We start from the raw sequence: 10275 nt of genomic DNA, 5'->3' as shown, positions 1-10275 counted from the left end.
TTTTAATTATGGTCTAGACTTAATAAAAATTAAGTTCCGATAAGGTTCAAAAATTTAATTCAACTAAAAATTTAGTTTAGTCCGTCTATTCAATTTAACAGAATATAAAATTTTAAAATTGAATTAGAACTTAATCAATCGAATAAATAGAGTTTTAAAAAATAAAATAAATTTACAAAGACAAACAGAAACAAAATTTTAAATTCTAACAGTTTACTCAATTTAACCGAATTTTTCTCATACTTGCCCTTATCTCTACCTCTACCACTCTTGGATAGGGAATTGAGAGGGAGAGTGCCACTGGGGGTGTAAATAAAATGAATTGCGTTGAATATGTAGTAAAATTTAAGGTTAAAATTCAACTTGAAATAGATATATTTAAATTCAAGCTCGATTTGAAATTTTAAAATTTTTTATTCGAATTCGGTTTCAAGACTCGGGTTCAAATTCGGCTCGAAAGATTCGAATATATTCATGAACTATTTAAATTATTGTTCGAAAATAGTTACTCGAAAAGTTCAAAAAAAAAATATTTATTTAATATATATTTAATTTATATTAATAAAATATTAAAACTCGTGAATTATCGAACAATATAATTTGGACTCGAGTTTGGCTCGAAAAAAAATTTGAACATGTTTGACTTCGACTTGAATTTAATAAATTTAAATATAAATTAAATATTTTTCAAGTGGGCCCGATTCATTTGTATCCATATGTTCCACCCTCCTAGATGAGTCTGAGTTCATATATATATATATATATATATATATATATATATATATCTTACTATTTTATTAAAAATCTCCCCCCTTTACTAACTAACTTTGGTGAAGCCTAAAATGAATTTACGTTATTGTCCTTTTTTCTATTCACTTTAAAAATAATTCCAAGGTTTATTAGTAATTCCACAAGTAAAACAATCATTGATCTAGAGTTCGAGACTCAGCTGCGGCGTATTATTATGAATTTACGTTAATTTTCTCTGGTTGTTTTATGTAAAAAAAATATAGTTTTCTTTAGTCCCACATCTTAGAATTGACAACATTAGGATCAAAGAATTTTCTATAAATATTTTAGGCCAACGATGTTAAAAAATATACTTTTCTTAGTTTTTTTTTACTAAGATAAGTATAATATTAAATTAAAATAATTTTTTACATAGGGAAGCCCGTTGCTGGTATTCTCTAACGTCACTATTATATGAATTTGACGAATCTTATCCAAATAATTAATTCTTGGTTTATAAGAGTGACACTAGAAAATTCAAATAATTCAGATTTTCAAAGACCCAAATAATTTATATATTATTATATTACACACGCAACGCGTGTGCACGATCACACTAGTATATATTATTAAAACGTTGGTGATTTAAATAACTCATCACAAATTATGTTTTCATTAAATATTATTAATGAGATTACTGTAAAGAAAGTTTTAAGGAGTTGTTAATTATTTTAAAGAATTCATAAATTTTATGTAATTATTAACAAAAAAAGGATATGTTACATTATAAGTTGTGCACGGTTATGACATCAAATTCATTTGTTTCATACATGGTATGAATTATTTTGACGTATGTATAAACCATAGACTTAAAAAAAATATTTTAAATAATTTTGTAATTACAAAAAAAAAAAAGAATAGAGCATAAAATATTCTTCAAGTTAAAAAAAAAAACAGAATAGTTAGGGCTTTGAGCTCAGCACACAATTAATAACCTCTTAATTATAATAGATAGAGTTAGATAAGAGATAAATTTCTGATGTACATATACCTTTAGAAAAAAAAAATTTAGAAAAAAAAGTAATTTCTCACACCTCTTAATTAATTTGACAATCGATTATAAATTAATTTTATAATTTATGTCCTTGTATAATTTAAGAATATATAAGTGAATACACAATGGCATTGGATCACGAGCTTGATTTTAGCATATTCATCCTTACAAAAAATAATAAATTTTATTTTCATATTTTTTTTCTTTATCGTATTTTTCATATTTGAGGCGGCATGGCTAATCTCAGCTATGGCTGAAGTAGCATATGGGTCAATCCCCTATCACCCAAGTTGACTCAAAGAAGAATCCATGATAGAATTGTTCCCGGCTCTAGTCTAATCTAAAAAAAATTCTTAGATAGATATTTTATAGCGTATAACTTGGTACTAAAGAAAATTGATCATGTGTTTTTTTTCCCTCATCTTATTTGGTGCTTAACCAACTCTTTTCGCATTCAAAATCCAATCCACTTTTAATTTTTGGATATGTCCCTGCAAGTCGACCTATTATTCAACATATGACTCGAGCTAAATTATGATGTCCATTTGCTTGGCATAACTCAAACCCTGTTAGATCAGATTGACTCATGCCCATTTGACAACAGAAAATCAAAATCACCTAAATTACCAAACTTAACAGTAAATCTAATCCTAGCTTTTTAGGGGGAAAAAAAAACTGATCGTCACTTCTTACTAGTCAAACTATGCAACGCATCACTTCGCAATAATTATAACACCGAGTGGGACGGCTTGTCTTATCTACTACTTCCCCTCAAACGCCGGTCAAGTTCCGCCATCACGAATATCATTTGCTACTCCATAACTGAGTTGACCGGCAATGGGTTGATATGTATAAACTATCAGAATTATTCAAAGAGATTCATGATCTCTTTTCCAATTAGTCATCAATGATTCAAAGCGGGAATACAACGTTCCTTTCCCGGCACCCTACTTTGAAGTAGTGTTTAGTATTCTGTATTCTCAGAATTCTTTCATTATTTTCCGCTCATTCAATCTTTAACTAAATTTAATTATGACTATGTCATAACTAATGTATTGCATATGTGTTTATATTCTCATTGAGGAAATTAAAATAACATGTAATTAATGGCTAAATTGTGCTTAGTCAAAAAAGTACAACTAGAAAAAAATGAGAACTGGCCTTGAATTAGACCGCTATATAATGCTCCCGTTCATCTCTCATTGGGCCACAGAGCACAGACCAAGCAGCTTCTCGGTGGAAGCAGCAGCTTCTCGGTGTCTCTGTTCTGTTCATAGTTCGCGTACTCTGCCATGGCCTACGCCACCGCCTCCTTCGTCGTCTACGGCACCAATCTCGCCATAAAACCCGCTTCAAGGAGAAGCCCAGCCGGTTCGGCTGGCCGCCGCCCCATGGTCGCCGTCGTGCGCTGCGTCTCGACCAGGATGGAAACCGGCAACCTCGTTGTGGATCAATTCGACCTCAAGGAGTACATGGCGGAGAAGGGTCGCAAGGTGAACGAGGCCCTCGACCTGGCCGTCCCCCTCCGGCACCCGGAGGTGATCCACCGCTCCATGCGCCACTCCCTCCTGGCCGGCGGCAAGCGCGTCCGCCCTCTCCTCGCGATCGCCTCCTGCGAGCTCGTCGGCGGCGACGAGAAGGCCGCGATGCCCGTGGCCTGCGCCTCGGAGATGATCCACACCATGTCGCTCATCCACGACGATCTCCCCTGCATGGACAACGACGACCTCCGACGCGGCCAGCCCACCAACCACGTCCTCTTCGGCGAGGACACAGCCATCCTCGCCGGCGACGCCCTCCTGTCGTTCGCCTTCGAGCACGTCGCCGTGAGCACCGTCGGCGTGGCGCCGGAGCGCGTACTCCGCTCCATTGTTGAGCTCGGGAACTGCGTGGGATCCGAAGGCCTGGTGGCCGGCCAGGTAAATATCACAATCGAAATAATCTAAAGTTAAATCTTTTTCTAAGCACTTAATTTTCATGGAATTAATCTCTACTCCAATTCATGGCTCTCAGATTGTGGACATTTCGTGCGAGGGGAAAGTGGTGGACAAGGACGTGCTCGAGTACATCCACATCCACAAGACGGCGAGGCTGCTGGAGGGAGCGGCCGTGTGCGGGGCCATAGTTGGCGGCGGCGACGAGGAGGAGGTGAAGCGGATTCGGAGCTACGCCCGCTGCGTGGGGTTACTGTTCCAGGTGGTGGACGACATCCTGGACGTGACGAAGACGTCGGAGGAGCTGGGGAAGACCGCCGGGAAGGACCTGGCCAGCGACAAGACCACCTACCCCAAGCTGCTAGGCCTCGACGGCGCCCGCGAGTTCGCGCAGTCGCTCGTGAGGAAGGCGGAGGGGGAGCTCGCCGTCTTCGACGCCGCCCGCGCCGCGCCGCTCTACCACCTCGCCCGATACATAGCCTACCGCCAGAACTAGTTGATTTCGATTTCGTTACGCCCGTTGACTTTGAAGTGGTCGGATGACAGTTGTTGAAATAGAAACGTGAGACTTAGTCAACTAGAGCGGGGAAAAATTGTGGAACAATAAAAGTTCATCACACCTGTTTACATGGAATTATAACACTTGTTAAAATTCTTATTTATTCATTGATAAAAATGGAACTTAGCGTATTGATATGATGATGATGATATGATGATGATATTTAGTTAGTAGAATTTTAAATACGGCACTAGTTAAAACAGAAGAGTCAACAATCTAAAATAGAATTATGGCTTCTATAGTAAAAGAAAACGATAAAATAATGGTACAAGGTAAAATACATAATTACAGTTTTTGTAAATCTGTTATTACCGACTCAGCTATGCTCCGGGCTCATAATTGCATAGTGGTAAAAAGTAAAAACTTCACCAATAGCCATCGAGATAATGGTAAAATAATTAGGTCCTCCAATATATAATTAAAGGATCTAAAATTCAAATTTTAATTATGGCACAAATCTAATAATATTGTGGATCTAAGAATGTGATGCAGGATGAATATACATTTTAAAGGATCATAATTTTTTTTTTTTACTCGGAACTCAAAATAAATTTTGTTTGTGGCCACATGTACAGAATTTTAAAATTTACATTTGTTATGAAAAACTTGTAATCTTCAAATTTCGAGCTAAAATTCCACTGTTTATGTTCTTTTCGAAACATCTTTGTTATTTTTACTAATTTTTATTTTTATAATATTTAGGATAATTTTAATATTTTGGATATTTATGGGATTCTAGTTTATTTATATCACTGTTTTGTTATGTTAATTTTAATTTCTCAAGAGATTTTTGTTTCTGGAAATATTTCTTTTCCTTATTTATAAGATTGTAATTGTCGATGTTATATTTCAGGATTTTTTTCCCTTTCCTAAGCTTAGATTTAGAGTCTATATAAATAGATATAGGAATTATTCCTTAATTATTAATAAAATTTTCTTCTTTAACAAACGACAATTTTCTATTTGGTATTTTTGGAATTCTTTTCATACTTTTTTTCCTAATTTTTCTTCTTATCTTGCTCTCAGGATAATCTCTATCATGTTTAACATCAGAATTGATTATTTGGATAAACCTTTATTAATATTTTCCGAATTACTCTAGTGATAGATGCAAAACTTTTATAGAATCAAACTGATCACTATTAATCGGTTCAAATAAGTTGGATCCATGGATTTAAAAAACAAAAACCTAAAATAATATTTATATTGTCTCCTTGCTCCAACTAGAGATCTAATAAATTTCTAGTCTATTCGATTAAACTTTAAAATGTTATTAAATTATAAGCATTCTCCTCGTTGCGCCACCAATAATCACACAAAATCATATAATATACATTTAACTCTCTCTTGATCAGGCTCATGCAAAAGAGGAAATTCACCTTCATCTCTTCAAACCAAATATTTCTAAGTCTAACTGGGAAATTCACCTAGTTGATGTGATCCGTTGCCTATAAGACAAAATATTTCTAAGTCTAACTTTGATCATCTGATAATATATTTTTTTTATTCAGAATTTATTATGCCCAATCAATTACAATGTAAATCATGAGGCATTAATGCAAACGGTTCATGAACTACTACAAGAAAATTAGTCTATCATGACACACATAAATGTCCTTATTCCATATTTATGGTGACACTAACGTTTTGGTGACATCTATCAAAAACGCCCTATAAAGTGATGTCGTCTTAGACCCTCCTCAATTTCCTGACATTTTATAATGTTGTTATATAATATCAATGCTAACATAAAAAATGTCCTAATTTAAAGATATAACGGCACTTTAATATGTCAAGAAAAGTCTTTTTTATGGACATTTATATATGTCGTGTTATCAGCATAACAATGATAAATCTAAATGTCATCAAAACTCATTTATTATGGTATTTATATTTTTTATAAGGACAATAAAAAATGTCAGTATAGATAATTTATAGAATCATTTTAAATGTCACCTTAACTAATCTATTATGACAATAGCAAATGTCATAATAATAATTTATAAATATATTTAAAATGATCATTAATATTTATATAGAATATATAACATGAATTCAATATTTGCACATCATCACAATCCAACCACCATTTAGAATAGAAAAAAATTATAAAATATTATTTAAAGTGCAAATAGATAATCTAAATTCATCCAACAAATATTTGAGTCAAAGTTACAAATGCAAACTAATGATAAATCCTTTACATCCAAAACTAACAACACACTGCACTCAAAATATTAAATTTTAGAACAGAGTTTTATAAAATAAAAACTAACTAGGCAGACCATCTTCAACTGTCGTATAACTTCACAAAAATCCAAGTACCTATCACCTACAATGAATAAATCTGTATTAGTGAAATAAAACAATGAAGACAAAAGTTAATAAAAATAATGATAAAAATTAAATATCATACCAAACGAGAAAATGTAAAGTATCATTTCATATTCACCTAATAGTAATCTTCGTTTACTGTTAACTGCAAATGCATTTCATATTTATTTAAAATTATAATTACATGATAAATATAAAAACTTAATAATATTTCAATGAAAAGTAGAAAATATACCAGATGATAAGGCCAAGATATCATTCCTCCAAGTGCATCCTCAAACTTTTGTAAAAGATCATAAGGTCTAATTAAACTCTCTTCTGGTTCCAGGACAACTTGTATTCTTACTTCACACCAATTTGGTCCTAGTGCTTGTCCCCCTACTATAGTATTTGGATCCATGCTATGGAGCACTCCTTTTGCCACAATTTTCGTTGAATCAAATAAACTTTTGATCAAAACAGAGCATCCAATCTACATAAAAGTGTAAAAGAGTTAAAACTTTAAAGAGTTTGAAGATGTGTGAAATGCATAATAAAAATGAAATTAAATAAAACTTACTCGTAAAGATGGATGATGAGGAACAGACAATTGTGGATTACTATTTGGTGATGTGTGTTGATTACTATTGCAATTTGAAAAATGACTCTGGTTTGATTGATCAGAAATTTTAGCTTCTAACATTGCAATATGTTGGCCTTGCTTTTTAATTTGCTCATCCATTTTTTCTAATTTTGTCTGTTGTTCCATCACTAGTCGATTGCATGTGCCACGACTAGGAACTTCTCCCCACAAATCAGATGGACTAACACCATCACCAAGCATACGTACTCGACCAGGTCTATCTGGTCCCATGATTTGAGCAAATATATCATTCTGATTCACTGGATCATTAGAATCTTCAGGAAGTTGATTTGTTAATTCATTCATTGCGGCCTTTATCAAAACATAACATGTTGATACATATTAAATATATAATGATAATTAAAATAAATCATTTTTTCCTACAACATAGTTGAAGAGTATAAAATAGCTTACCAATCTTTCTGCTACAATATTACTTGAAGGACTTCCATTGGCATGAGTAAAGCATGAGTAAAGCAAGCCTGGAATAATTCAACTCGTGATGGAGGATGACCCTTTTCTTTTTCCTGCAAATATTCAAGTTCATCCTAATTTAAATGGCATGTTTTTCACCTTCAGTTACTTCAATAACATTACTCAACAAAATATAATAAAGCTAATCAACAAAAGTATGTTTTTCAAAGAACATCAAATGCAAAAATATGGGAGCAAAAAAAAACATCAAATATGCAGAAATATGCAGAACATCAATATGCAGAAATATTATATTATCTTAACTAATCAACATAATCTAATAAAGCAAAAAAAAAATGCACAAAAAAAAAATTGCACGGGCAGATGGGAGCACGGGCAGACATACTACAAGTCAAATGTGAGTTTCAAACATGTCAAACTTATTAGATGGGAGAAGCAGCAGCTAAAAAAAAGCAAAAATTATATAATCAATATGCAGAACATCAATATGCAGAAATATTATATTATCTTAACTAATCAACATAATCTAATAAAGCAAAAAAAAAATGCACAAAAAAAAATTTGCATGGGCAGCTGGGAGCACGGGCAGATGGGAGCATGGGCAGACATACTACAAGTCAAATGTGAGTTTCAAACATGTCAAACTTATTAGATGGGAGAAGCAGCAGCTAAAAAAAAGCAAAAATTATATATAAGTTTCAGCAGCAGCAGTAAATGCACGGGCAGACATCCGTAGCTGATCAGATGCTTTGCTACCATTCAGAGACATTATATATGAGTTTCAAAGTTTGAAGTGCATGTAGGTACTTTATGACTTCAAACTACCTTGCTACTAAGGTTGAACACTCATAATATACAGACAAAAGCACATATAGTAAATTATTCTCTAAATCATTTTAAGTTTGGGGATACTAAAACTCGTATAGATTATAATATGAATAAGAAGAATTACCAATTTGTGTTGCACTTGAGCAAAAGATGTCCTTCCAGTGGGTTGATGCATGATCTTGTGCTTTCTGGCAGCTTTATTTTTTTCGCACATTTCCTAATATATCAAAATAAAAAACTACATACGATTAGAATCAAATTATATTCTAAATAAAAAGATATTGTCTACCTTTGATTTTTCTTTGTTCCAAAAAGTAATTAGTCCCATATACTGTTCAGCATGAGCTCTTTCATCTCTCTGTTCTAAAAGGACTTGAATTGATAATTCAGGATTATAGTACTTTTTAAGTTCTGACTTCCAGTTTCTCCATTTTTTTGCTATTGAGTGTAGTGTCCAATTTTCTGTCCCCGGAGGAAGATTATACTTTTCCTACCAAAAATATTTAGATAAATTATCATTGCATAAATTAAAAGTCTTAAATACTAAAATAATGCAAAAGTGTTTTAGTTACCTTTATAACATTTAACATGTCTTTCTTTTTTTCCGTTGGCATTTTATGCCAATTTTCCACATCAATTGGACAATACTTACCATTTCTTGCCAAAGACCCTAAGAAATCAGTAAATTTATTTCTTTTTGTTCCTATAGGACGTCCCATATCATCACATGTAATCTCAATGCGTGGTAATGTGCTAGGTCGACCCCAAATTTCTTTCATGAACGTAGGACCTCTTTTTTTCCTATTAGTATTACGAAGTACATCATCACTATCTGTGCACACAATTAAAAAGAATATTTAAGACAGCATATAAATAATAAAATACATTATTATAATTTTCATATATGTTACCTTCATTAGATTTGTCGTTCATATCATCATTTTGGTCTGGAACTGCAGAATTATTTTCAACATGTGGGATATGATCTTGTAGATCAACATGGAATTGATTTGAAGCTGCATCTCTATGGTTATTCAAGGTACCTTGCATATTTTCACCATACATAAAAGTATCGATTCAAGTAAAAAAATGCAAATAAAAAATTTATATGCGTAATTTTAGATAATACCTTGTTCAATTGAATGTCGATCTGTGTGATTTGTACACATAGCTGATGGCTGCATATCAATCTCAGTTTGAAGTTTAAAGCGAGATTTTCTTTTACTTCGACGCTTAGAAGTCATTCCTACTACAAATAATAGTTAGTTACAAATTACACAGAATCATTATAAACCTTCTAATATCAATTATAAATGAAGAACCTCTTTTTTTCCTATTAGTATTACGAAGTACATCATCACTATCTGTGCACAAAATAAGAAAAGATATTTAAGACAACATATAAATAATAAAATACATTATTATAATTTTCATATATGTTACCTCCATTAGATTGTTCAGTCATATCATCATTTTGGTCTGGAACTAAAGAATTATTTTCAACATGTGGGATATGATCTTGTACATCAACATGTAATTGATTTGAAGCTGCATCTCTTTGGTTATTCAAGGTACCTTGCATATTTTCACCATATATAAAAGTATTGATTCAAGTAAAAAAATGCAAATAAAAAATTTATATGCGTAATTTTATATAATACCTTGTTCAATTGAATGTCGATCTGTGTGATTTGTACACATAGCTGATGGTTGCATATCAATCTCAGTTTGAAGTTTGAAGCGAGATTTCTTTTTAGTTCGACGCTTAGGAGCCATTCCA

General features: G+C 32.8%; 2 protein-coding genes and 1 long non-coding RNA gene across 3 annotated transcripts; 1 reads left to right on the top strand and 2 right to left on the bottom strand.

Moving 5' to 3' along the window:
* The first annotated feature begins 2983 nt into the window (after positions 1 to 2983).
* LOC122029775 (geranylgeranyl pyrophosphate synthase, chloroplastic-like) lies at positions 2984 to 4416 on the top strand. The gene is made up of 2 exons (XM_042588903.1): positions 2984 to 3702; positions 3797 to 4416. The coding sequence occupies exons 1-2, from the start codon at positions 3076 to 3078 to the stop codon at positions 4211 to 4213; spliced, it is 1044 nt and encodes a 347-aa protein (XP_042444837.1). The 5' UTR covers positions 2984 to 3075; the 3' UTR covers positions 4214 to 4416.
* Positions 4417 to 7063: 2647 nt separating this feature from the next.
* On the bottom strand, positions 7064 to 9739 carry LOC122029006. Its single transcript, XM_042587970.1, has 8 exons — positions 9625 to 9739; positions 9407 to 9538; positions 9068 to 9327; positions 8785 to 8985; positions 8620 to 8712; positions 7670 to 7759; positions 7198 to 7544; positions 7064 to 7082 (listed from the first exon to the last, which is right to left on the bottom strand). Exons 1-8 carry the CDS (start codon positions 9737 to 9739, stop codon positions 7064 to 7066), a joined length of 1257 nt encoding a protein of 418 aa, XP_042443904.1.
* Positions 9740 to 9956: 217 nt separating this feature from the next.
* Positions 9957 to 10191, bottom strand: LOC122029500. The gene is made up of 2 exons (XR_006125084.1): positions 10157 to 10191; positions 9957 to 10070 (listed from the first exon to the last, which is right to left on the bottom strand). It is a non-coding gene; the product is annotated as an uncharacterized LOC122029500 (long non-coding RNA).
* Positions 10192 to 10275: the final 84 nt, after the last annotated feature.

The sequence above is a fragment of the Zingiber officinale genome, chromosome 10B (genome assembly GCF_018446385.1).
Source record: "Zingiber officinale cultivar Zhangliang chromosome 10B, Zo_v1.1, whole genome shotgun sequence".
Taxonomy (NCBI): Eukaryota; Viridiplantae; Streptophyta; class Magnoliopsida; order Zingiberales; family Zingiberaceae; genus Zingiber; species Zingiber officinale.
This window is presented reverse-complemented; position numbering and strand designations above follow the sequence as displayed.